This window comes from Podarcis cretensis (genome assembly GCF_951804945.1).
Source record: "Podarcis cretensis genome assembly, chromosome: 16".
In the NCBI taxonomy this organism is placed as follows: domain Eukaryota; kingdom Metazoa; phylum Chordata; class Lepidosauria; order Squamata; family Lacertidae; genus Podarcis; species Podarcis cretensis.
Window position 1 is genome coordinate 22,329,200 of NC_137186.1, and position 27,215 is coordinate 22,356,414.

General features: G+C 44.4%; 1 protein-coding gene and 1 long non-coding RNA gene across 2 annotated transcripts in view; one reads left to right on the forward strand and one right to left on the reverse strand.

Moving 5' to 3' along the window:
• The window catches only part of LOC307205137, an 854,388-nt gene that overhangs the window by 568,396 nt on the left and 258,777 nt on the right, over nucleotides 1-27,215 (reverse strand). The gene's annotated exons all lie outside the window — the stretch shown is intronic.
• The window catches only part of RBM19 (RNA binding motif protein 19), a 101,121-nt gene continuing 87,523 nt past the window's right edge, over nucleotides 13,618-27,215 (forward strand). The window contains exons 1-11 of the mRNA XM_079957403.1: nucleotides 13,618-13,796; nucleotides 15,057-15,239; nucleotides 16,102-16,233; nucleotides 16,409-16,450; nucleotides 18,399-18,615; nucleotides 23,389-23,681; nucleotides 24,402-24,482; nucleotides 25,011-25,089; nucleotides 25,493-25,564; nucleotides 25,858-26,058; nucleotides 26,603-26,733. Coding sequence (XP_079813529.1) covers nucleotides 13,761-13,796; nucleotides 15,057-15,239; nucleotides 16,102-16,233; nucleotides 16,409-16,450; nucleotides 18,399-18,615; nucleotides 23,389-23,681; nucleotides 24,402-24,482; nucleotides 25,011-25,089; nucleotides 25,493-25,564; nucleotides 25,858-26,058; nucleotides 26,603-26,733 — 1,467 coding nt within the window. The 5' untranslated portion in view covers nucleotides 13,618-13,760. The remainder of the gene's footprint in view (nucleotides 13,797-15,056; nucleotides 15,240-16,101; nucleotides 16,234-16,408; nucleotides 16,451-18,398; nucleotides 18,616-23,388; nucleotides 23,682-24,401; nucleotides 24,483-25,010; nucleotides 25,090-25,492; nucleotides 25,565-25,857; nucleotides 26,059-26,602; nucleotides 26,734-27,215) is intronic.

A 27,215-nucleotide genomic window follows, 5' to 3' on the forward strand; every position in this document is an offset into this window, starting at 1 on the left:
GCTATGATCAGAATTCAAAGTCATGTTTCAGCTGTGCAAAAACACACAAGGGAGGTTGAGCGAGGGGGTGTGGCAGAAAGGGAGTGTGGCCTGGGGAAAGTCCTAAGGGCCAGATGGAGGGGGACAGAAGGCCACATTCGGCTCTCAGGCCTCAGGCTTCCCCACACAGTGACTGACAGTAGCTTTCAAACAGGAAGCTTGAGCAGGAGAAATCTCAGGTGAAGGGCTGTGACGATTGGCAGCATCTGTTCCAGCAGCGCAAACTGGGAACATCTACACCATGGGTAGGCAAACTAAGGCCCGGGGGCCAGATCCGGCCCAATCGCCTTCTAAATCTGGCCCGCGGATGGTCTGGGAATCAGCGTGTTTTTACATGAGTAGAATGTGTTATTTGAAATGCATCTCTGGGTTATTTATGGGGCATAGGAATTCATTCATTACCCCCCCAAAAAATATAGTCCAGCCCCCCACAAGGTCTGAGGGACAGTGGACCGGCCCCCTGCTGAAAAGTTTGCTGACTCCTGGTCTACGCAAACAGAGCCCATCTGCATCAAATGTGTTGGTTTCCATGCTTTCCTTCAGGCTGCCTGGAGACCAGAACCGTCACGCAGTCCCTGCCCCTGTGTTTCGCCTGTAGCTTTAATAAATTGATCCAGAGGACCAAAACAAGGAGACCCACTTTCAATCACTGATCAAAGTTCTGCACAAAGGGGGGGGGCAGGTTCAAAGGTCCAGGCTGTGACCATATCTCTCACGAGACAATCTGTCTCTTCTCTCTTCTGCGGAGCCATCGCCTTTGAGGAATTTGCCTCTAACCTCAATGCTGCTGTGGTTGTGGTTTTTTTTAATCCTCCCAAACTGGTTTGGGTTATTTAAAGATGGATGGAGAGGATGGCATTATAACCACCGTTGCTTATCTCCTCCCAAAGTGTTTTATCATTCTGGCTCATTGTGAGCAAGCTACCAGTCATTCCACCAGCTTCAGCCCCCCCACCCCGCCAGTTTGTTTATCTATCTATCTATCTATCTATCTATCTATCTATCATCTATCTATCTATCTATCCAGAAGTGCAGAGAGGATCAGCAAACCATCTGTGGCAATGAAGTCTCTTTTTGGGGGTGGCGGTGGCAGGGTGAATAAGCAAAGAGACTGACGGTTGACTGACTGAGCTCTTGATTCATATTGATGACCCTCCCGGAATGTCCATGCCAGCTCCAGAATTCAGTGGGAACTGAAGTACAACAAATTCAGTGGAGTCCCATCCCCACAAAAAACCTAGAAGTGTTGGGCGATGCCAGACCCTCCAAGTGTCTCTTTTTTCCAGGGACAGTCCCAGATTTACAGAAGCCATCCCAGTTTCTGATTTGATCCTGGAATGTCCCATTTTCCCTGAGGACAGTCCCTATTTTCATGGGAGAAATGGAGATAACGAATTATACAACCTTTAGAAGACATCTGAAGGCAGCCCTGTATACGGAAGGTCTTTTAAAAAAATATTTAATGTTTTATGATGTTTTTATCTATGTTGGAAGCCGCCCAGAGTGGCTGGGGCAACCTAGTCAGAAGGGTGGGGTATAAATTATAAATGATGGTGATGAGTACAGAATAGGATGAAAATTCTCTTAGGCTGCATCTGGCCTTTCCAGAGACTTGGTTCAAAGTTGCTGGCGGTTTCAGAGCAGCAGGGCTTTCGATGGTGTTGGGGCCCTGACAAATGCCCCCAAGTTTACCACCCTCTGGAACTAGCCCTGGGAGTGTCCTTGATTTTCATGAATGGAGGGTGTATGTCTCAGGGTAATGGGGTGGAGAATGGCTTCTCTTCCAAAGTCAGCTTCCATTCAGTGATAAAAGAATTCCACATAGCACACTGTAGAGCAGGCATCTCCCCCCCCCCTCTCTCTTTGTAAAGGAATCAATAGATACAGCCGGCCTTCCATGCCAGCCTCTTCCCACATGCTCAGATGGACCACCTCACTCTGCCTAATGACAGGGCCGGCTCTTCATACTCAGCCTCCTTCTCACACTGGATAGCTGAATCTGCTCCATTCTGTTGTTTGTTCCAGAGGGGCAAAATGGAGCCATAAAACTTCCTTCCAAAACTTCCTTCTCTGTTTATCCCAAGAAGATGAAGATAAAATATAGAGAGCTATACATAGATATATAACTGTGTTTTATGAGGATTGTGAATATTGCATTTTATATTTTCTTTTTCTATATATTTCTTTTCCTTTGACATATCGCCTTTTATTATCTTTTTATAAAAGTTTGTATTGTATTGCTTAATACGTTTAAAAAAACCACTCTAATAAATTCTAGATATTTAAAAAAAACACCCAAAACTTTCATCTCTGCTTATCCTGATTAAAAACTGAACTTTCAGAAGAGGAAGAACCCAGGACAATGTAGAACGAGCTGAATAAGTGTATCTTGTTTTTCAAGAAACAAAAAACAGAAGGCATTATACACGATGAAAACTGTTGCCTAGGACCATCAAATGTATTTCAGGAGTGTGACGACATCAAGGACCAATTTTCATCTCATTTGTTAGGATACCACCGCACTGATGGATTTATGGCTTTGTAGTCCGGGGTTCCCGAGAATATATTCCCCTTAAATAAATACCTTGAGTGGCTTCTAGTGACATCACAGTAAACCACAAGAGTGAAGCCTGAGGAGTTTATGTTCTCGCCAGAACCCTGAGCTTTAATGATAGCTGAGTTGGCAAACTTCCATGCATTATATATTGTGGCTCAAGTTAGCGTGAGTGATGGTGCAGAGAAATGTGAACAGGACTAGGCTGTGGCATGAAGCAAAGGGTTCTGAAACAGAGTCTGGGTGCATTAATTAAAGGTTTTCCCCGATGAGTGTTCAGCTACAACTTCAGGCATTTGGAAACAGATTCCTTTAAACTCTGTGGGGCTTAAATTTTATTCATACAATTGTTTCACCTGGGCCATGTTGCAGCAGCATTCTGCTTTCTCTGCACTTCAAACCCTCTAAACGTTCCTATTTTCCGGGGACAGTCCCGGATTTACAAAAGCTGTCCTGGTTTCTGATTTGATCCGGGAATGTCCCGCTTTTCCTTAAGACGTCCCTATTTCCATTGGAGAATTGTTGGAGTTATGTGACCTCCAAGCCAAGGAGATACATAACTATACAGCCTTTAGAAGACATCTGAAGGAAGCCCTGTACACTCAAATCTTGGTTCCAGAATGGCTTAGTTGCCGAACAAACCGGCTCCCAAACCCTGCAAACCTGGTTTGCGAATGTTTTTTGGAAGCCGAATATCCGACATAGCTTCCGCTTGAGTGCAGGAAGCTCCTGCAGCCAATCAGAAGCCGTGCCTTGGTTTTCAAATGGTTTCGGGAGTCAAAGAACGGATTAAGTTGGAGAACCGAGGTACCACTGTATAGGGAAGTTTTAATGTTTTATTATGTTTTTATATATGTTAGAAGCCACCCAGAGTGGTTGGGGCAACCCAGTCAGATGGGTGGGATATTATTATTGTTATTATTATTATTTAGGACATCTCTATTTTCATCAGAGAAATGTTGGAGGGTGTGGCACGACTCCCAACCTGTTTTAAGGATCTGGCTTGAGCCAATACAGTGGTACCTCAGGTTATATACGCTTCAGGTTACAGACTGTAATATAAAAGAGAAAGAAGAGCAGGTATTTAAAGAGGCATACCCTCCAACATTTCTCCAATGAAAATAGGGACGTCCCATTCCATAACGATAATTTTACTATTTATGCCCCACACATCTTTCTGGGGTGCCCCAGCCACTCTGAGCAGCTTCCAACATATATAAAAACATAATTAAACATTAAACATTTAAAAAACCTTCCTTATACTGTACAAGATGCCCTTCAGACAGCTCAGGGGTTGGATAACTCCATACCCTCCAAAATTTATTCAATTAAAATAGGGAAATCTTAAAGGAAAAGCAGGACATTCCAGGATCAAATCAGAAACCGGGACGGCTTCTCTAAATCAGGGATGTCCCTGGAAAATAGGGGCACTTGGAGAGTCTGCCCACCACTGGCACCTGGCCCTTGGCAGGCTTCCCAGAAGGGAATGTGGCCCTTAGGCTGGAGAACACCCAGCATTGTTGGTGTAGACAATCCAGAGTTATATGTGTTAAGTTGTGGGTGAACATATCAGACGACATAGTGATTCTTCAAACAGCTCTTGTTTATTCACAGGCCAGAACAGAACTGAACTGAAAGGTTCAGCAAGCCTGCTCATATAGAGCTCCACTAGAACACAACAGTAACTATTTTCTGTAACTAGCCAATCACTGAACGTCATTTTCAATCCCTTATTTGCATATGTGGACCTGAGTGAAAACTATCTACAGTATCCCCCTGCTGGCTTGGGGTGAGAACTTCAGTACATAACAATATGGACCAATGGTCCTGCTTAATATAAGCTTAGTTTTATGTTCCTAGACTGGGTACCAGTCTCTGAGGGAGACCAACAGCAGAGATTCACCGCTCTCATGACCTACTTGTGGGATTCCCAGTGTGAAAAAAGGAATGCTCAAGGATTTTGTCCCATGGTTTGTGATTTTGGTTTCAATTCAGAAAAGCAGGAATAACAATGAAAAAAGACCCCAACTGAAATCCCCAGCCTGGCTACAATGAGGGTGATTAACATGGGAGAGTAATGTGAATTTCACCTTTGTACCACAGGCTACATTTCAGCTGTGCACAAGCCAGACATTTCTGCGTGTGCAGACACACACACTTTCTACCTAGCAATAGGCAAATTTGTCAATTTTGTTTTCTCCCAATTTCTCTTTTCCCAAACTCAAGTTCAACTTTTCACATTTCTGCATCAGCTTTTTTTTTTAAGTCCTCCAGAAAATTCACCAGCATTGTAGTGCAGAAATCCCCTAAAATAGGCATTTTTAAAACATGAAATATTCCATAAAACATTCCTTTTTGCGCTGCAATTTCCCTAACATCATGAATCTTTCTATGCTTTTTTTCAGTATTATTATTATTATTATTATTATTATTTTGAAAAAAGAATGTTCTCATGAAAATTGATTTGCATTTTAGGGTGAATTTCTCCTAATATCCACAGTTCTCTATGCAATTATGCCTAACATTTTTCAATGTTATTTTCACTCAGAGATGCATTTCGTAGCCAACTTTTATCCAGGCTTTGCATACTTTGGTGTACATTCCTTGGCCAGAGAACCACATTGCAAAATGTGGAGAAGTGCAGATTTCAAAGTGTGTGTGTGTGTGTGTGTGTGTGTGTGTGTTGGTCCCCTCACTGTTTTGGAAAAAGAGAATATGGTAAGTTAAAGGCAAATGGGACTGAATTTATCTCCCTTCCGTACCTCTATCCTCCAACCACAGTCGCAAGAGGCATTATTCAAGGACACTTTCCTTGCAGGCAAAGTCTACTTAATGGTAGGACTGTTTAAGTAAAAATGGGTTTGGGTATTATTTAGGTCTGCCATACATCTGGAATTCCCCAGACATAGATGGAATATGGCAGTCATCTGGGCGGAAATTGCTGAAATGTCCAGAAAAATCTGGGCATATGGCAACCCATACTGGAAGTCTAGATTTTGGCAAATTTCCTTAAAAATAGCTTAGACTTTTTTTGGGGGGGGGATATGCCCCCCCCCACAAGCTCTACAACTTTGCCAAAAGAAGCTCAACAACTTTTGTGTCTGGATTTTCACTTTTTGCAATCTGTCAACCCTACGAAAATCAAGTCCCATTAACTAGCCAAATTCCACCACTCTTTCCTCCCCTTTTAAAATTGATCTGCCAGTTTACCTGTGAGATTGCCTTACTCCAATATACCAACTCAACAGCTTCAAACCTGCAGTTTGTTAGAAAACTGCATTCTGCATTTGTTAGAAAACAATCTTTGGAACTCCCTGCCTTTTGACCTCAGGCAGGTGCATTTTGTGTACTGTTTCTGACGCCTGCTAAAAACATGCACGCCTACCCAAGTATGAAGTATATTGACAAGTGTTTTAATCTGCTTTTGGTTCATTGCTGATTTTGATCATTTTTTGAACATTTTAAATAGTGGGTTTAAACTGTTTTTTTGGGAGTGAGTGGTGCTATGGTCTACACCAACAAACCTCTTGAGTTTGCTGATTATCATAAGGTTTGAATCTATGCGTCAGATTGAGCTCCCGTTGCTCTGTCCCAGCTCCTGCCATCCTAGCAGTTCAAAAGCATACCAGCATGAGTAGATAAATAGGTACCACTGCGGCAGGAAGGTAAACAACATTTCAGTGCACTCTGGTTTCCATCACAGTGTTTCTGTTGCGCCAGAAGCGGTTTAGTCCTGCTGGCCACATGACCCGGAAAGCTGTCTGTGGACAAACACCAGCTCCCTCAGCCTGAAAGTGGAGATGAGCTCTGCACCCCAAAGTTAAATTTGACTGGACTTAACCATCCTAGGGTCCTTTACCTTTACCTTAACTATTTTTATGGATCATTTTGTTATTTTCTTCTTTTTGGAAACTGCTTTGAGGTTTCTAGCAGTATATACATTTCATGAAATGAATGAATGAATGAATGAATGAATAAATCCCAGATTACAACAGTGCCCATAATTGAATAAGGCTCAGGAAGGGAGGGGAATATATATCTATATATCTATACCTATACCTATACCTATACCTATACCTATATATCAATCAAACAAGGTCCTTCTCAGAGTAGGCCAGTTGAAATTAATGCACATGAGTTGGTCATGGGATGCAACCCAATGTCTTTGCAGGCCAATCTGAGGTAAGGAAATAAACTTAACAATCTCCTCATTTCAGCTTTATTATTATTATTATTATTATTATTATTATTATTATTATTATTATTATTTATTGTGTATATATATATATACATAGAGAGAGAGAATAGCCATGAAAATGCTATACACCTGTCGACTCAGAAAGAAGTCCAAATGCATTCAGTAGCACTTACTCTCAAGTAAACATGCATAGGGCGGCAGCCAAAAGGGATTGCTAGGAAATGATTGAGAAATGATCATCCCATCACCATTTCCTTAACAACCACCTCATATCAGGGGGCATCGCTAAGGCTGAAATCCTATGCATGCTTACTTGAGAGTAAATTCTACCAAACTCTGTGGGACTTGGAGTTATGCATGCGGGATCAGAGTTACAAACTCTTCCACAATACTCATCTTCCCATTTCAAGGACTTTCACTGGGGCCCCGACTCCTCAGCTTCCGAAAACATGATCTTGCCTCTGTATGTTATATATTCCCTGGAAGGTCCCTTAAGATGGTTGCATCTCAGACTAGGCCATTGTTTCGAGAAAGTGGCCTCTGAACTTTTGTCCTGACATTGTTTTAATTCCCCCCCTCCCCCCCCCCCCGCTTGCCAAAGAGTGGGAAAAAAAATGGAACCCAAATCTCAAGCTGGGTTTTGAAAGAGCCAGTTGTTTTGCTTCTCCTGGGCGCCGTGACCTGACCTGCTAATCTCTTTTTCTTCCCTTAAAGTTGTCTTCTAAATCTGAACATTAAAGGTGATTAGATACTGAAGGGACTTCTCATGCCATTAGTTAATGCTTCAAGAGTTTGCCTGGGTTCCAGGAAAGCTGCAGCCTAGTGGCAAGGTCAATACATCACCCTCCTTCGACTATGCCTGCACATTCTCTAGATGATATGAGCCACCGTGGTCTGCCTCGGACCGGCTGGGAGATCGGAGGGGGTCTGGAGACGAGCTTAATTTAAAGATGAGCCGCCCTTGGGCAGCCAAAGGAAATGGCGTGTCAGCTACGTCAAAAATAGATACTGTTGCGCAGATATATGGAGGGAGAGATGGACGCTGCCAGGGTCATTAATTACCCAGATTGCCTTTAAATGTCAGAGCAAATCCTCACCCATTCCTTCTTCAAAACTTAAATCACCGAGAGAGACAAGGTCAGCCCAAGTAGGCTGGAAGCCTGTAAAAAAAAAAAAAGAGCAAAAAAGCAAAAAAAAAAAAAAAAAGCCGTGATGTTGTGTATATGTGCAAATGCCCAGGGCTGAAACAGATTTGAGAACCCGGGAATTTTCCCCTGGGAATTTTGGAGTTTCGATATTCTCCCACTGTTCTCAGAAGAACTGATTAGGGTTATCACCCAAAGGCCTTGCTTGTTTAGGAGATATCCTCGTGGATCTGGGCTGAAGGGGAAGGGCTGTAGTGTACAGTGGTTGGAGCACATGCTTTTGTACGCAAAGGGCCCAGATTAACTCCTAGGTGGGGCTATTCCTGTCTAAAAATCTGGAGCGCTGATGCCAGTCAGAGATTTGGAAGCTGTGGTCCTCTAGATTCTCCTGAACTCAAAACTCCTATCAGCCCCAGTCAAAATGGTCAATGGGCGGAATGATGGGAGCTGCAATCTGAGAATAGCCGGAGCGCCAGATCCGCCCCCCCCCCAATTTCTGGTACTGATAATTATGGGCTTGATTGGATCATGGTCAGAAGCTGCCTTATTCTGAGACAAAACACTGATCCTGTTTGTTCTACAGATTCCATATTTGAAAAGATGGGATAGCTGAATTACAATGGCATTTCAGATCTGAAAGTATTTGATGGCTGGCACATATAGTAGCATGACTTTTTGATTGCATAGCTGGCATGCAATGGTGCAAGTATTTGGAAGCTGACATGAAATGGTGCTGAGTATCTGTCAGCATTCGGCTGATCTCATGCAATGGTGCATTCACTGTCTTGGAAGTTCTGCATTAAGGATTCTTACTATTTGACTTCTGTAAGAGCTGGTATGTAATGACCTTTTGTATTTGATTGCAGACAGCTGGTAAGATTTCAAACAGAGATTTCAAATGCCTCTAGAGTCACATTTAAATGCTGACTGAGGTACAATTTCACGTTTTGCTTTTCACATTCAAAACCCAAGTGCTAAAATGGGATATTGTGACACCCGAAAGATATTAACAAAAATCTAAGAAATAACAATATCAATGAACGAACAATAATATTTATTTCCTTTCTTTTAAGGGGGGCTCCTTCCTAATTCACACCAGCAGTTTAAGGGATACAAAAATTATTTGCAAGATGGTGTGCATTTCTGATTAAAAATTCTAATGCTGTTTAATTTAATTCTAATTAAAAACATTTCAGCCACTTGAAGGTCTTCTTGTTTCTCCAGCCAATTCATCTCTCCACCTTTCTGTAACAAAACCTATTTTTTTTAAAAAAAAAATCCTTATGAAAATCCACCAGCATTTTAGTGCAAATTTCTCCTAAAAATAGTTTTTTGGTATGCGGTTTGGACTAAAGTACACATTTTTGGGCCAGCAATTCCCCCATATACAATTTGTATGTTGTTTTCACTAATAACTGCATTTGTATACAGATTTTCCCTAATATAGTATATGCATTTTTGTAAATGTAGATTGGTTAGGGAACATTTTGATAAGTGTGGATTTGGTAGGACAGTCACGTTTTGCTTCCCTATCGCTGCAGATAGTGCGAATTTGACAATTTGGTACTGAATGCAAACAGAATAGAATTTCTCCCGCATCCCTGGTAAGAATACAATTTGCAGGTGGAAGGGCTTGTATGCTGCCCTACCTACCTCGGAGGAAAGGCAGGATCTGCTCCCTAAAATTATTAGGATTTTCCATCATTTGTTCATATTTGTGTTTTCTGATATTGCCACTCTTAGCATTGCCTGTACTACAGTATTTTTACCAGCCTTGGGCATATTGGTTACATCCTTATGGAGCCTGAGCCCTTAAAACCAAGGAAGGAATAATGCTGGGAGCACATCACTAAATGTACATAAAGTACCATGGGATTGTAGTTGTACTCTGAAGACACACTATGTTTTAACAAAACTTACAATGAATGCACAATTGAGTGCAAATAATTGTAGTGAGACACTTACTTACTTACTAAAAGAATGTAAGAAATCAATAATGCCAACAGTAACTACAAGGCAACACAGGCAGGTATCTCCCACTTTGTTGTTGTTGTTGTTTAGTCGTTTAGTCGTGTCTGACTCTTCATGACCCCATGGACCAGAGCATGCCAGGCACTCCTGTCTTCCACTGCCTCCTGCAGTTTGGTCAGACTCATGTTTGTAGCTTCGAGAACACTGTCCAGCCATCTCGTCCTCTGCCGTCCCCTTCTCCTTGTGCCCTCCATCTTTCCCAACATCAGGGTCTTTTCCAGGGAGGGTCCTTCTCCTTGTGCCCTTCTTCTTGTGCCCTCCATCTTTTCCAACATCAGGGTCTTTTCTTCTCTTCTCATGAGGTGGCCAAAGTATTGGAGTCTCAGCTTCAGGATCTGTCCTTCCAGTGAGCACTCAGGGCTGCTTTCCTTAAGAATGGATAGGTTTGATCTTCTTGCAGTCCATGGGACTCTCAAGAGTCTCCTCCAGCACCAGAATTCAAAAGCATCAATTCTTTGGCGATCAGCCTTCTTTATGGTCCAGCTCTCACTTCCATACATCCCTACTGGGAAAACCATAGCTTTAACTACATGGACCTTTGCTGGCAAGGTGATGTCTCTGCTTTTTAAGATGCTGTCTAGGTTTGTCATCGCTTTTCTCTCAAGAAGCAGGCGTCTTTTAATTTCGTGGCTGCTGTCACCATCTGCAGTGATCATGGAAGCCAAGAAAGTAAAATCTCTCACTGCCTCCATTTCTTCCCCTTCTATTAGCTAGGAGGTGATGGGACTTACAATCTAAAATTGACAACAGAAGAAAATAGGGGAGGAGAGAAGAATGGGGAGGCGAATTTCTGATCCATGCACTTAACACTTGGTTACAGTGAAGAATGAGGATTAAGAGGATAAGCAAATAAATTTTAAAACAGACAACATTTTAAATCCTCACCCTGAAAGTGAAACCCTGGAAGATTCAGGGCAGACAAAGGAATCCTGCTTCAGTTGGCCACTCTGAGAACAGGACTGAATGTTTGGGGGCAGGGGTTGCCTGATACCAGCAGGGATCTTATGTTAAATTTCTCGACCAAGTGACAGTGAAACTCACGAGTGGTTTTGCACTACGAGATTAAACTCAGACGAGAGCACCAGTAGCTCGTACCTAGCAAGGAATAACAGTTGCACTGTTTTGTTTTTGTGTTTTGTTTTTTTTAAATCTCTACCTCAAAACCCAATTCAATTATAAGCTCTCTGCTTACATTTTTTTAAAGAAGTGTTTTCCCTATGGTGTAAATATTAGTGCAATACAGTGGTACCTTGGTTCTCAAATGGCTTAGTTGTCGAACAAATTGGCTCTGAAGTGTTCTGGTTTGCGAACATTTTTGGAAGCCGAAGGTCTTTTTCAGCCATCAGCATTGTTTCCGGAGCCAATCAGAAGCCGTGCCTTGGTTTTCGAACGGTTTCAGGAGTCGAACGGACTTCCGGAATGGATTAAGTTTGAGAACCAACGCACCACTGTATAGCCTGTGTCCATGAGTTCCACTGTCAAACACACCCTCTTTGAAAGAGTTTATGCAGGAGGCTGTTGAGAGTTTTACGGTCTTGTGGTTTTGGGTCTTCCATCCTTGCATCCTTCTGCAGCTGTTATCAGCGACTTAGCCAACAACCAATGTCCTGCAGCAATCAATTAGTGCCTTTAATCATCAGGGTTTGGGGGGGAAGGGGGGAAACAGCTTCTTGTTCAATTTGACTGAATCAACATGTTCACCTTCAAAGCTTGGCAGAACATGAGGTTTTAAAACCAGAATACTGCCACCACCTGGAGACTGTGTGGAACAACACCTTGCCAAAACCACCACAGGTTTATTGCTTCATTAACGGTGTCTCCAAAAAATTTTACTTGGGAAGACAGGCGAACTAATACCAGTGTACTGGAAGAAGCAAAGATCACCAGTGTTTAAGCAATGAATCTTCAACATCAACTTCGTTGGACTGGTCATGTTGTGTGGATGCCTGATTATCGTCTTCCAAAGCAACTACTCTATTCTGAACTTAAAAATGGAAAGCGTAATGCTGGTAGTCAACAAAATAGGTTTAAAGACTGTCTCAAGGCAAATCTAAAAAATGTAGTATAAACACCAGCAATTGGGAAACACTGGCCTGCAAGTGCTCCAGTTGGAGAACAGCCTTTACCAAAGGTGTCATGGGCTTTGAAGACACTCAAACTCAGGACCCAAGGGAACAACGTGCTAAGAGGAAGACACACTTGGCAAATCCACACCGTGATCAACTCCCACCCAGAAACCTATGTCCCCACTGTGGAAGGATGCGTGGATCCAGAATTGGCCTCCACAGTCACTTATGGACTCATGGTTAAAACTGTGTTTATGGAAGACAATCTTACTTGGCTACAAGTGATTGCCGAAGAAGAAGAAGATTGATTTGTTTATTGCTTTCATAACCCACTTTTTTTCTCCAAAGAGATCAAGGTGGCATACATGACTCCCCCCGTCCTCATTTAATCTCCACAACAATCCTGCAAGGTAGTTGAGGCTGAGAGGCAGTGTCAGGCCCAAGGCCACCAAACAAGCTGAGTGTGGATTCGAACCTTGGTCTCCCAGATCCTAGTCTGACACTCTAACCGCTTGGCAAACAAGATCAGTAAAAATAAAAAATAAAAATAATCTAAATGGCAAACATTTGAGAATAAATTGTGCAGAAATAACAGAAATTGGAAAAGTGTGTTTAGGGAGCAGGGTATATCTCTACAGCTATAAATAGTACACAATTATTACACAATTGTGTAATAAACAGTCAAATATATACGTATTTCAGGGAAGCAATTTTGTGTCAATAAAAGCTTCAGACACAAAATTGCTTCCCTGAAATACGTATATATTTGACTGTTTATTCTCAGGTGGATTATACAGATTCCAAAATACAGTAGAGCAGGTAAGAAATCCCACTGATGGGAAAGGAAGTACAGTATCATATATAATATTTTAATGCCCCCTGGTGGTAGAAATTAGTATTCTCAGCCAATCCCAAAGCACCTTATAACCATGTCCGCGACTTCTCCATCTGTTAATGTTATGTTGCTATTTATACTATATGGAAATGCATAAATATGCCCTTCACCCACCAAGTCTCAAAGATCACTAGATATCCATAATACAGCAGTACGACAATGCACAGGTGTACAAACATTTAAAGGGGGCTTTCAATGCAGCCCTAGACTCATGCAGTATGGCTTTTCATTTGCTTACCAATTATTATTCTTATTAATTTATTTATAATATTTCTTTGCTGCCTTTCATCCCTAGATCTCAGGGCGGTTCACCAAAAAAACACCCCAATATAAAAAAACACAAAATGCATAATAAAATAAAAATAAAAAAGAAACCGAGAGACCCTGCTTGCACAACACATTCAAAAGGATATCAGTTGTTATATGTCTCTTCTATTTTGATTGGTTTTGCCTCTATGATTGCAAAATAGGGAAGTCACTCTATATGTCTATGGTCCCCCGGTCCTATTCCCTTGCGAGGATTCCCCCCGCAGAAACTCCACTCAGAACCGGAAGTGGCGACCAGGCGTCATTTTTGCTCTGCTTCCCCTTTGGGTGACTTCCCAATCTAGCCTCTGCCGCTTTAACAGAGGAGTAGCTTTTCCTCCGCCGCGCATGCGTTTTAATGGGGGTGGGGGGTGGAGCCTCTTGTCACGTGACCTCGAGCTACATCGCAACATGGCGGCGCCCAGGGAGCGGCGTGGCTGCCCGCAGTAATGTTGTTTCTCCCTTGAAGCGGTTCTCGCTTGCATTCCGGTCCTGAAAGAGGGAGAGAAAACGCAGCTGTTTCAAGATGTCGCGACTTATCGTGAAGAACCTGCCGAACGGGGTGAGAGGCGGTGTGCAGAAGGCAGTTTGGGCTGGTGTGGACGTGACTCGCGTGGGGTAAAGGGACTCTGGGCCAAGAGCTTAACAGTCTGATGGATCACGGCAACTGCGTGCTACTAGCCATAATAGCTATGCTTTATTTCCAGTGTTAGAAGCATTATGCCTCTGGTTCCCAGCTGAGGGGATTCATAGGTGGGGAGAGTTGTTCTTGGGCCCGAATCCTGCTTTCCCACAGCCATCTGGTTGGCCAGGGTGAGCACAGGAGGCTGGACTAGATGGGCCATAGGCCTGATCTAGCGGGGATCTTATGTTTTTATGTGCTTAAGGGACAAATGTTAACACAGCAGCACTCCCCACTGCTTGTGATTCCCAGCAACTGGTATCCAGTGGAATTAGCACACAGCCATTGGGGCTAGAATTTGTCTAAGCTTCTTATAAAGCCATCCGTGTTGGTGTCGATCACTGTCTCTTGTGGGAGAGAATTCCATAGTTTAACTATGCTGCAGGAATAAATTTCTTTTCTTCTTTTTGAATGCTTCAGCATTCAGTTTTATTGGATGTCTAGCATTATGGGAGATGGGGATGTTCTCTACATTGTACATAATCCTATTCATCTCTATCGTGCTGCTTCCTTTTCACCTTTTCTCTAAACCAGCCTTTCTCAACCTGTGGATTCCCAGATGTTGTTGAACTACAACTCCCATCACCCCTAGCTAGCAAGGCCAGAGCTCAGGGATGATGGGAGTTGTAGTTCAACAACATCTGGGGACCCACAGGTTGAGAACCGCTGCAATAGCCTCAGATGTTTGCCACTTCATTATAAAAACAGGCCTGATGGATCAGACCAAAAATCTACCTAGCCCAACTTCCAGCCTCCCACAGTGGCTGTCTGCCGCAGACTGTCTGCTGCAGGGATGGAGAGCATGTGGTCCTCCAGATGGTTTTGGAATCCCAGCTCCCATCAGCCCCATTGCTAGGGATAAAAGAGGGTCACAGCTCAGTGGCAGAACATCTGTTTTGCTTCCATAAGGTCTCAGGTTCAATCCCTGGTAGGGCTTGGAGAAACCCCAGCCTGTAATTCTGAAGAGCCACTACGAGTCAGTGTTGACAGTACTAAGGTAGGTGGACCAATGGCCAAACTCAGTGTAAGGCAGCTTCCTGTGATGGGAGCTCTAGTCCAGCAAGACCTGAAGGGCTTTGGGTTTCCCGTTATCAACATGTTGTGTTCTTAACACTGCTTGAACAAATCTGTTTCCTCTAGATGAAGGAAGAGCGCTTCCGGAACCTCTTTGCTGCATTTGGCACGCTGACCGACTGCAGTTTGAAATTCACCAAGGATGGCAAATTCCGCAAATTTGGGTTTATTGGCTTTAAATCAGAAGAGGAAGCCAATGTGGCCCTTGCCCATTTCAACAAAAGCTTCATAGACACAGCCAGAGTGACGGTGAGGCGTCTTTCAGATGCACTATAATGTCAAGTAATGGTGCGGGATGTTGAGGTTTTTTGTTTTTTTACCAGGTGGGGAGAAAGAGTCAGGATTGCTGTGCACTACTCTGAACATAGCTGCATATCAGGAAGACAAATAAAATAAAATAAAATCTGGAGTGGGTTGTATCCAACTAAGACTGCATTCACACAGCAGCTTATTCCATTTTCCTGTCGTTTCCTTGCCTATATCTGCACATGATTTAATTCCAGAAATATAATGCACCGTATTTTTCGCTCCATAGGATGCACTGGACCATAGGACGCACCTTGTTTTAGAGGGGGAGAACAAGAAAAAAAAATCTCCCCCTTTCTGCTCAGTGCCCCTTCAGCGAAGCGGCAGGATAAACGGAGCCCCTTCCATTTCTCATCCCGCTTTGCTGATGGGGCGCTGCGCAGCTCTCCCTCTCTGCTGAAGCCAGGAGAGTCTTGCTTTCCCGGCTTCAGCAAAAGGAACGCGTAGCCTCCGGAGCGTGGAGGGAGCGCTCCCTCTGCGCTTCGGAGGCTTCGCGTTGCTATCGCTAAAGCCAAGGAGCCTGCATTCGCTCCATAGGATGCACACACATTTCCTCTTAATTTTTGGAGGGGGAAAAGTGCGTCCTATAGAGCGAAAAATACGGTATATAGCATAAGTTTAGTGTTAATCTCTCTGTGATTTGCTTCCAGAAAACCCTCCACAGAAATTAGTACTAAACATGCACTATATTCCTGGAAGTAGCCTTTATGTTGTGTGAAAGTTCATATATACCATATTTACTCAAGTCTAATGTGCCATCGAATCATAAAGACCTGCACCATAACCATTTTTTATTCTTTTGCAGGTTGAATTTTGTAAGTCTTTTGGGGACCCACAGAAACCCAGAGCCTGGAGCAAACACTCTCTCAAGCCCCCAGTGTTAAAGGAAGCTCCTGAAAAGTTTACAAAAAGTTCTGGTAATAAAGAAGCAAAACAAGTAAGATATATTTTTTAAAAAAAACTAACTTTGTCAAAATATCTTAAGGAAAATGTCTGGTGTTTGGTTTTCTTGGCTCTGTCTTTTCTTCTCTTGAGAGCTGTCTGTCTGCAAATTGGTATTAAATGTCTCCTGTCGTTTTAAAGTAACCATTTTAAAAACCCATATTTTTCAGGAGAAAAAGAAAAAGAAGAATCAACCGGGGGAGTTAAAGGAGGCAAGCATAAGCTATTTATTTATTGGCTGCGTTTATATCCCATCTTTTTTTCAAAGGAGCTTAAGGTTGTGTACGTGGTTCTCCCTCATCTCACTTAATCCCCCCCCCCCAAACAAACCTGGGAGGTTGGTTGTGGGCTAAGAGACAGTGACTGGTAGAAGATCACTCAGTAAACTTCATGGCTGAGTGGAGATTTGAACCCTGGTCTCCCAGGTCCTAGTCTGACCAGATTCACTGCCAACTTCCCATAAAGCATGCTACATTGGAAATGCCAGGGGTGGAATTACTGAAGAATAAGAAAGTACTGTTTATGTATGTGACAACCGTGGCTAGAATACTATTGGCCCAGGGATGGAAAGAAGAAAGAGCCCCGTCGAAAGAAGAATGGATAATGAAGACGATGGACTATGCGGAGATGGCAAGGCTGATGGGGAAGATCAGGCACCAAGAGGATAAAAAAAAATAATGGAGAATGGCATAACTTTATAGAATATATTAAAGAACATTGTAAAGATTTAAAAACATTAGCAGGATTGACATAGCACTGTAACTTAAAATGGCAAAGGATAAAAATGAAGTACAGTGTTACCTTGGTTTATGAACTTAATCTGTTCCGGAAGCCCATTCTTAAACTGAAACCGTTCTTAAACCAAGGTTCGCTTTCCCTAATGAGGCCTCCCGCCGTCGGTGCCTTTCCACCATTCGGATTCTGTTCTTAGACCGAGGTAAAGTTTGCAAACCAGGACACTACTTCCAGTTTTGCAGAGTTTGTAAACCGAATCGTTCGTAAACAGGGCTGTTCTTAAACCGAGGTACCACTGTATAATAATTTGGATATAGGTGATTAGATGCAGTTAATAAAGGAAGATAAATTTTGGAAGCCAAAGGCGGGGTGGGGGAAGTCTGGGGGTTCAGGGAACCCCATAAAGATACAGATATTGTCAGGGGCTCAGGAGCAGAGGCACAGGGAAGAGAGGAGATGGAGAGCGAAGGGGAAGAATCCGAGGGGAGCGTAGGAGAAGAGGACAGTGGACCGAGGGATTCCATGAGCCTCTCCAGCGAATCGGAAGATTCACAGAAGGGGGCGCCAGTGGCCAGGGGTAGGGGGTTCCCAAGGGGAACGCCCCAGGAGCAAGGGGGCAGCAGGGACTCCCAGAGCAGTAGCTGGAAATCAGGACCAGCTTCCCCACCAGAGCAGAGTGGGGGGGAAGAGTCCCAAGGATCGGGGCCAGTGCATTCCCCACCAGGGAGAGAAGATAAGGCAGGGCTGACCACGCCTCCATCAGAAAGTCGGACAACGGAGGAGAGGTCAGATCCGGCCAGTATCCCGGAAGAGGGAACCAGTGACCGAAGTAGTGTAACGGTTAGGAGAAAGGTCACTGAGCTGGCGCGAGAGGCAAGTTCAAATGTACAGGAGCGCGGGACAGCAGAGAATGAGGATTGGGAACCGGGTCCTAAAGCCCGCCGGAGGGAGGGGGAGGAGCTAAGCGACTCAGTGTCGGAAGAGTCCAGAAAGGGCAATGCCCCAGCGGGCAGGAGGACCCAGAGGAGGAGAGAGCAGCGTAAAAGGTGGAGCAGGGCTAGGATCTTAAACTGGTGTCATAGGGGAGGAGACTCAGACGGGACTTCGCCGATCTAGGGTTTAAGACGTAGGGCTGCACGCTGTGGCTTTGAAATGGAAACTGAACTTCAATAAAGACTTTTGTACATTACTACAGCCTAGCGTTGGTCCTCTGTGAGCTGGGACCTAGAGGCAGCTCTGACAGATATGAATTATGGTTTAAAGTAAACAATGTGTAAAAACTTGTTTTTGAAATTTTGGGGAAAAAGGGGGAAATGCCGGGGGGTGAAACCAGGGACCTTTTGCACATGAAAGATGGACTCTGCTACAGTGCTGGGAAGTCCCTTCATGCCAGCTTTTGATGTTCTCTCTCCCTCTTTTTGACAGCTGGAAGAAGAGGAGACATTTCAAGACTTCCTGGCAGTGCACCAGAAGCGGTCTAAGGCGGCCACGTGGTCCAACGATGCCAAAGTGGAGGAGCCCAAGAAAAGCAAAGCCAAGCAGACGGACGATTATCTGAACTTTGACTCCGACGGGTCAGAGAGCCTAAGCGAGAGGGAAGCCGAGGCTGGAGAGGAGGAACGAGAGGAGGGAATTACCCGAGGTAATTGTTTGGGCTTGTTTGGGAGACTTTGCATCTCACAAGTGGCTTTGCTCTGCAAGGAGACTAGCTCAGTGTTTCTCAGACTTGGGTCGCCAGCTGTTTTTGAACTACAATTCCCATCATCCCTGAACAATGGTCCTGCCAGCTAGGGATGATGGGAGTTGTAGTCCAAAAACAGCGGGAGACCCAAGTTTGGGAAACAGTGGTCTAGTAAGTATAGCAGAACAGCAGGGCTGTGCATGCATACACACTCACTCCAAGCCTCACAGGGGGGAAGGGGGTTGGGTCCTGAACCGAATTGAGCTGTGGTGTGCCCAGTTTAATTAGGGTTTAACATGGGGGTCGCCAAAGTTTTTGTGGCTTGGGGCAGTTCATGGGTCCCACAGACACCGCAGTGGGCCGGAGTATGCATGCTTGCACAAATGCTATTTCGGGCGCTCCTTCCGGTGTGGAGGAGGTGTGCGCAGCTTCCCATTGGCTGCAGGAGCTTCCTGCAGCCAGTGGGAAGCCGGCCAGTGTCGTGGAAGGCAGTCCCCGTTCTGCTCTGCACCGGTTTAGCGTGGTGCACAGGAGCTGGGCAGCGGGGGTCCATGGGCCGGTTCAGCGGCCCCCATGGGCTGCTTGTGGCCAATGGGCCTTTAGGTTGCCAACCCCTGGTTTAACACATTAATTACCCGTGCTTTTTGAGGGGGGAGGGGGAAGAAGGATGAGTGTCATTTCCTTGGTTTTTGCGACGCCACCTGAGTACAGAATTGTCAGTTTGCATTTCTTAGTACAGAAAGTATGGATCTGATGAGTAGAGATCTTTCTTGTTTTGCTTAATTCAAGAGTGTTCTAGGAAGTTTACAAGAAAGAAGATTCCACCTAAACATTAGGAAGAACTTCCTGACAGTAAGAGCTGTTCGACAGTGGAATTTGCTGCCAAGGAGTGTGGTGGAGTCTCCTTCTTTGGAGGTCTTTAAGCAGAGGCTTGACAACCATATGTCAGGAGTGCTCTGATGGTGTTTCCTGCTTGGCAGGGGGTTGGACTCGATGGCCCTTGTGGTCTCTTCCAACTCTATGATTCTATGAAGTTTTCTTTCTATGTGAAAGAAATAGGCAGAAGGCTCTAGTTTGGGTTATTTCTCCTGGGAAGCTGAGTACAGCTGGTTTAAACTGGTTTTGTTACCCTTTCTGCCAAGGTTGTTCTGACTATTATAGTCAGGCCAGGAGGAGCCAGGGCTTCTTACTTTCTCTTTCTACCTCTTGGTTCTAGTGTTCTATATGTTGCAGTGTTAAGGTTTCATCTTATTATAAGTTCTTGTAAGTTACTTTAAGTTTTAAGTCTGCTGCAACTGGATTTCTTATGGACTGTGCCAGTCCTGAATGTATTGGATTTGTGACCATTATGCTCATTTGCCTTCAGTATAATTCTTTTTCATAGGGCAAGATGTTTATTTATTTTAGTGCAGTATCTCATTAGTCCTAACCAATATTAGTCCTACTCAGAGGAAACCCACTGAGATTAATGGACATGACTTAAGTTTGTCCCATTGATTTCGATGGGTCCATTCTGCTTATGGATATGGCTTAGGTGGATATAAACTGATATCTTAAAAGGCTGCCCAGTAATGCTGATTTCTTGGTGGAGCACATAAAACAGAAATGAAAATATATAACAGGTTGCATAGCCAACTTAAGATCTACTCAAAGTAGACCTGTTGAAATTAATAGGCCTAAGTTACCCATGTCCATTGTTTTCAATGGGTCTACTCATACTGCTGGATGCAGCCCAATAAATATGTATGCACAATATATATGTATATTTACAAAGCAATAGAAAACGTTTATTTAGTTAAGCAATTTTATATCAATTTTTAATTCTCTTTTTTTGTAAACCCACATACCTCCAACTGTTTTATGTCACAACAATGTAAAATATTAATAAGGATATACCAATAGAGTCAACATACTTTAATAACAAGTAGATGCAAAAAAATTATCAAGATAAGAGTCGGCACATTTTTTAAACACATTTATGGACGTAATAAAATTACATGTCTAAACAGAAAGGTTTCCAGCAGGTGTTGAACACAATGCAGTGAAGGGGCCTGTGTAATATGAATGCAAAATGAATATTTACAATACAGTGCCACTGTTTGCAGCATAAAAGGCTTTCCTAAAAGAAAGAAAGATGAAAACCAGATGATTCAAAAGTACTCATCTCACAAATGGACTAACGGCACTGGAAACACAATGGAATTTTATTGAATTAGTTCATTGATCCCATAAAAATAGAATAAACTATGTTTAAACTCTGCATGGAAGTAAAATATATTTAAAGCTAAATTATGTACTTGTTAAAATTGGTTTGTGTTTTTTTTAAAAAAAAGAAGACTGGGAGAATAAAACGTTTCACAGGTTTGGAAGAGACCACAGGAAGGTGCCAGGGCGGCCTCTCTAGGGAGAGCATTTAACAGCCATGGTGCCACCACTGAGGGGTCTCTGTTTCTTTGGAGAAATTTGCTTCTGTTTTCGTTTGTTGGGGGGCCCTGTAGCAGGCTCTGGCACTGTCCACCATGTGCTGAGGCCTCTGACTGCTTCCTCCCAATGGATTAGCAGACCTTTATAGGGAAAAAAAGTTCTCTTCCTGCCACTATAAAAAGGTAAAGGGACCCCTGACCATTAGGTCCAATCATGACCGACTCTGGGGTTGCGGCACTCATCTCGCTCTATACGCCGAGGGAGCCGGCGTACAGCTTCCGGGTCATGTGGCCAGCATGACTAAGCCGCTTCTGGCAAACCAGAGCAGCGCACAGAAACGCCGTTTACCTTCCCACCGGAGTGGTACCTATTTATCTACTTGCACTCTGACATGCTTTTGAACTGCTAGGTGGGCAGGAGCAGGGACCGAGCAACGGGAGCTCACCCTGTCGCGGGGATTTGAACCGCCAGCCTTCTGATCGGCAAGTCCTAGGCTCTATGGTTTAACACACAGCACCGCTACGCGTGTCCCTCCCTGCCACTATAGGTATTTACTAATAGTGAGACTTGCTCCCTCTATGGCAGGCATAGGCAAACTTGGCCCGCCAGATGTTTTAGGACTACAACTCCCATCATCCCTGGCTAACAGGACCAGTGGTCAGGGATGATGGGAGTTGTAGTCCCCAAACATCTGGAGGGCTGAGCTTGCCTATGCCTGCTCTATGGCCACATTAACACCATACATTGAAAGTGCTACTCTACCACTTTCAACAGGCCCAAAGGATTGTTAAAAGTGGTCAGGGGACAGTTCCCTTCAGAGAGCTACGATTCTTTTTTTTTTTTTTTAAGAATAATTTTTTATTAACCGACCAATCACATCAAATCAAACCAAATTACGTAAATTCCAAATTACACAGCCGAATTTTAAATTGTTGTAGGGGGTACCCATATTTCAAGTTCCGGAGGGGATCCAATCAACTTCTTGCTTCTTACTGCTGTTTTAATGTCTACAAATCTAACCTTATGATGTTCACAGTACTATCCAGTCCTTTCTTATTGTTTTTCCACATCTCTTGTTGTTATTTTCATATATTTTTCCTTTCACTTTGTGACCTCTGATAATCTCCGCAAGCTGGTTAGAACAGTTTATAATCCTGCGTGGATATTTTTTATTATTATCCAGTAGCCATATCCAGACGTTTTCCATATAACATCACTTCCATACATCAAAACAGTCTTAGCGTCATTAATCTTCACCAATCTGCCTCCTTTCTCAAAACCTCTGAGGGGATTCACTAGGAATGCAGTCTGAAAACAAGTCCATTCTTCCTCCCGGCTATAAATCCTTTGGCAAGATGGCGACTCCGAATTAATTGCTGCGCCATTCCTAAAAGCTCTTATTGCTTCTCGATCTCCATAAAGCATACTTTTGGTTAAAGTTTATCTCCACACAGACCTTAATCATCCTGCTTGGGTCAGTTCAACCGACGATTCTAATGAGGAGGGGTTCTTGTAAATCACATAGAAGGAAAGTAAAAAAGGTCCCCCCCCCATTCAGTCCCGTTGTCAACATACCCAGCCTTTGGTGTATCTTCATCATAAAATATTCCTGTTTCTCCAACCCGTCGTCGTCTTTCGCAGAGGTCACTTAAATTAGCAGACTTCACTCCCCTTCTTCACTTGAAATATGTACATTTGCTTCTTTTGTAATTAATTATTCCAAATTGCTGCAACTAGTGCGCGATCAGAGAGACAGCGTCCAGGAGAGCCGAGGTCCACATGGGGGCATTCTGCCTAGGGCCCTCACCCCCTTCTTTCGAATTAGGGGGTGATTTATGGGCACAGCAGGCAAGGGCAGTGTTCCCCATTTCCTTGGGGCAACAAGGGAGGCTGCCTACTCCCATAACAGCCTCTTAATTATGCCGTGTGGGTCGGAGAGATGGTATTGTCGGCCATCTTCCAATGCGCCCCCTAGTGGCCCCCTGAGAGCTCCAATTCTTAGAGTTCCCTGGAATATTGGGGCCTTCAGCTCTCAGCACCCTTAACTGTAATTCCTTAAGGGTGGTGACAATTGTTCGGAGAGGCTCTCTGTTACCCTCACAGAGCTGCCATTCCCAGAGTGGTTTAACAGTCAGTCCCTCTTCATAGGCAACTCTGGGAATTGTAGCTCTGGGAGGTGAATGGGAGTCTCCCTCTCTAAATCTGAAGCCATATTGTTCTGTGAGCAAGTCCTTTGCTTACCAGGTAGACCCCCCAAAAAGAACACAAGGAGGTGACTCTCTGTTCCTTCCCCTTGTTCCCAACTTGCAGGAAAAACTTCTGAGGGCAAGATGGCGGCCAGACAGGAGCTCTCTGACATGGACTACCTGAGGTCTAAAGTGGTGAAGGGCGATGGGTCCTTGCCTTCGTCTGGGGAGGAGAGTGAGACCGAGGAGTTAGACAGCAGGGACTTTGATGGAGAAGAAGAGGAGGCAGAGGATGAGGAGCCCCACCAGAAGCAAGCCCCAGGCGCTGTCCTCGCAACGGGACCTGGGCTGGATGAAAAGATCAAGGGACAGGGAAGTGTCACGAAGGGGAAGAAGAAACTGAAAGCTGCATCCCAGGTAGGCCCCCAACCCAACCCTGGATGGCATTCCCCTTATAGTGTAGACTAGTGTTTCCCAAACTTGAATCTCCAGCTGTATTCAGACTACAATTCCCATTATCCCTGACCACTGGTCTTGCTAGCTAGGGGTGATGGGAGTTGTAGTCCAAAAACAGCTGGAGATCCAAGTTTGGGCAACACTGGTCTAAGGGAAGGGAAGAGTTTTCAAGACGAGGGCCACATTCCATTCTCAGCAACCTTCTGGATGCCACATAGCAGCAGTGGTCGGGGCCAGAGTCTAAAGGGGGAGGCAGAGTAATAAATGTAAATTTTATCTTTTCTACAGTAGGCTAGTTTCTGTTTCTTTGCTTATTACATTTGTATCCCACTTTTCCTCCAAGGAACTCAAGGTGGCATACAAAGTTCTCTTCCTCTCCATTTTACCTTCACAACAACCCTGCGAGGCAGGTTAGGCTGAGAGACAGCGACTGGCCCAATGTCACCTAGTAAGCTGCATGGCTGAGTTGGGATTTGAACTGTGGCCTCCCAGGTCTTAGTCCACACTCACTGTTGATGTGCAAACCAGGCAGGTGTTAGCTATGTTGAACAGATTGTCTGACCTGATATTAGGCGGTTTGTGTTGTGTTCCAGCATGCCTTGGCCTAGAGTGGTTATAAAGGAACCACCAAAAAATACCTCTTTAGACTTTCGTTGACGACATGTGTCTTTCTTCGCACAGGCAAAAACTCCGGCCGGTGCAAATGAGCTTACCACTCCCTACACGGTGAAGCTGCGAGGCGCCCCGTTCAACGTCACAGAGGTAGGTGCCCTTTGCAGGAGCTTATCTAGGGCTCCAATCGCTCCATTCATTTAAAACACTGTGATATCACTTTAAACAGCCTTGACTTCTCCCAGAGAATCCTGGGAACTGTAGTTTGCTATATATGGCTTAGGTCCGGGCTATCTGCAGGAATGCATTATCCCATGCAAACCTGCCCGAGCTCTGAGATCTTTGGGGAAGGCCTTCTTACCATGCTTGGTGGGGTTGCAGGAGAAGGGCCTTTTTGGTGTCTGCTCCCAGATTTTGGAACTCTTCCCTCTAGAGAAGCCAGACCGTTGTTTTAATTTTTGCAAGCTGCTTTGAGTCCCGGCCTGGGAAATAGGTGAGATATAAATAGAATAACGATGAGGAAGTTGGGGGACCCCTACTCCTCTCCCAGAGCTACAGTTCCCCATGTGACTGAACGATCAATTATTCTTCACAAGAAACTCTGAGAATTGTAGTGTGGGGAATAGGGGCCGCCTAACAACTCCCCTGTGAAGTGACTTGAACTTCTGCTCTCCGCAGCAAAACATCAAGGAGTTTCTTGTGCCTCTCCGGCCAGTGGCGATCAGGATTGCAAGGAACGCCCATGGGAATAAGACAGGTAACATTCATTTCATTTATTAAACTTACTAGTTGCTTGTCCAGGTGACAATCAACTAGTAAGTTTAATAAACCTCTAAGCACCATAACGAGTGGCCTATGAGGTGGGGATTTTTTTTTTTTTGTGGCGAAGGGTCATCGCTCGGTGGCAGAGCCTCTGCCTTGCATGCAGAAGGTCCTGGGTTCAATCTCTGGCATTTTCAGTTAGGACTGGGGAAGGACTCCCATCTGCAACCCTGGAGAGCTGCTCTCAGTCAGTGCAGACAATGCTGAGCTAAATGGACCAATGGCCTGACTCGGTATAAGGCAGCTTCCTCTCCTGCCCCAACGTAAAATCTGCTCTTTGTAAGACCTAAATGAAACGTCATAACGTTCTTCCCTGTGTGTTTTCATCCCTCTCCCAGGTTATGTGTTTGTTGATTTTAACAGTGAGGAAGAGGTGCAGAAAGCATTGAAACGAAATCACGAATACATGGGTATGTATCCACGAGGAGGTTTAATAGTCAATTTAGTTTCTGAATTTCTAGGTTTGCCAAAGATGCTTTTCTTTCCTGATACTCAGATACATGTCTAAAATTATAGTGTGTGAATGTCACAAACACATTACAAACTTGGGTACCATTTGGGTACAATACAATCAGAGCTTTGCAGATGACTTTGAACTTGGACCTAGGTTTGCCTCTTTCCTCTTCCCTCTCATTCTGTTTTCCTTTTGTGCTGTGTCTTTTTATATTTATTTCTCCCCTCCGTCTGTGCTTTGTTTTCACAGGTGGGCGGTACATCGAGGTGTTTCCCGAAGAGAGCGCTGGGAAGGCGAAACTCCCTTCAAAACACCTGGCCCAGGTCTGGCAAAGGACGAAGAAGGATGATGAAGAGGAGGAAGAGCTCTCCGAATCCGGGAGGCTCTTTGTGAGGAACCTTCCCTACTCCAGCACCGAAGAAGACTTGGAAGCAATATTTTCCAAATATGGTAGGCCTTTGGCAGTTGAACAATAAATTGCTCTTCACAGGGAACTCTGGGGTTCTAGCTCTGTGAGGGAAATACAGTCATACCTCTTGTTACGTTCAGTTTAGGTTATGTCTTTTCAGGTTCCATCCTGCGGCAACCCGGAAGTACTGGAAAGGGTTACTTCCGGGTTTTGCTGCTCGTGTATGCGCAGACACTCAAAATGACATCACGCGCATGCACAGAAGCGGTGAATTACAACCCACACACACACAGACGCGGGTTGCGTTCTGCTGATGTTGTGAACGGGGCTCCGGAACGGATCCTGTTCGCAACCAGTGGTACCACTGTAGCAGGAGTCTCCTAGCAACCCTCAGCACCCTTAGCAAACCACAGCCCCCAGAATTCTTTGGGGAAAGCCACGTTTTTTTAAAAGTGATATCACAGCACTTTAAATCTATGGTGCAATTGTTGCCACAGCGCCGCATTGTGTCTTCTTTGGCCGCTGCATTCTGCAGCCACAAGGGTTTCTTTGTGGAAATGTGTGTTTGTTTCTCGTTCTCTCCAGGGCCCCTCTCTGAGATCCATTTCCCCATTGACAGTCTCACCAAGAAACCCAAAGGTTTTGCTTTCATCACCTACATGATCCCGGAACATGCCGTGAAAGCCTTTGCAGAAGTGGATGGGCAGGTTTTCCAGGTACGACTGATTTGGGACGGGCTGTCGCTTTGTGAGGAAATCCACTGGGTTTGCGGGCAGCAGGATCCCAAGTTCCATCCCAGGTTTCTCCATTTTTCTTTTTTAAGGATCAGGTTGCAAGGAATGGGAAAGACCCAGCCTGGAACCATCTCAGGCTCTGTGGTTGGAAGGGAAACTCCTTTTGGTTTTGGTTCTGCCGCTGGGTGCTGACCCATGACGGGACCTTCTTGGTGGTGGCTCCCCCTTTATTTTTTTTAAAATGTATTTTTATTAAAGGTGGCTCCCCTTTTATGAAATGCCTTCCCTGGTGAAGTGCTTCATTCAGTAAACGTCATTTAAGAACATTCCTGTTCACCGAAGACATTTTATGGCTTGGAAGACACTGCTGAAGTGGGGCCAGAGTTTGAGAAGGGTTTTTTCTTTCTTTCTTTCTTTACGCGGTCTTTTTTCATCTGGCATGGAATTCCAGGGTTGCTGTCTTT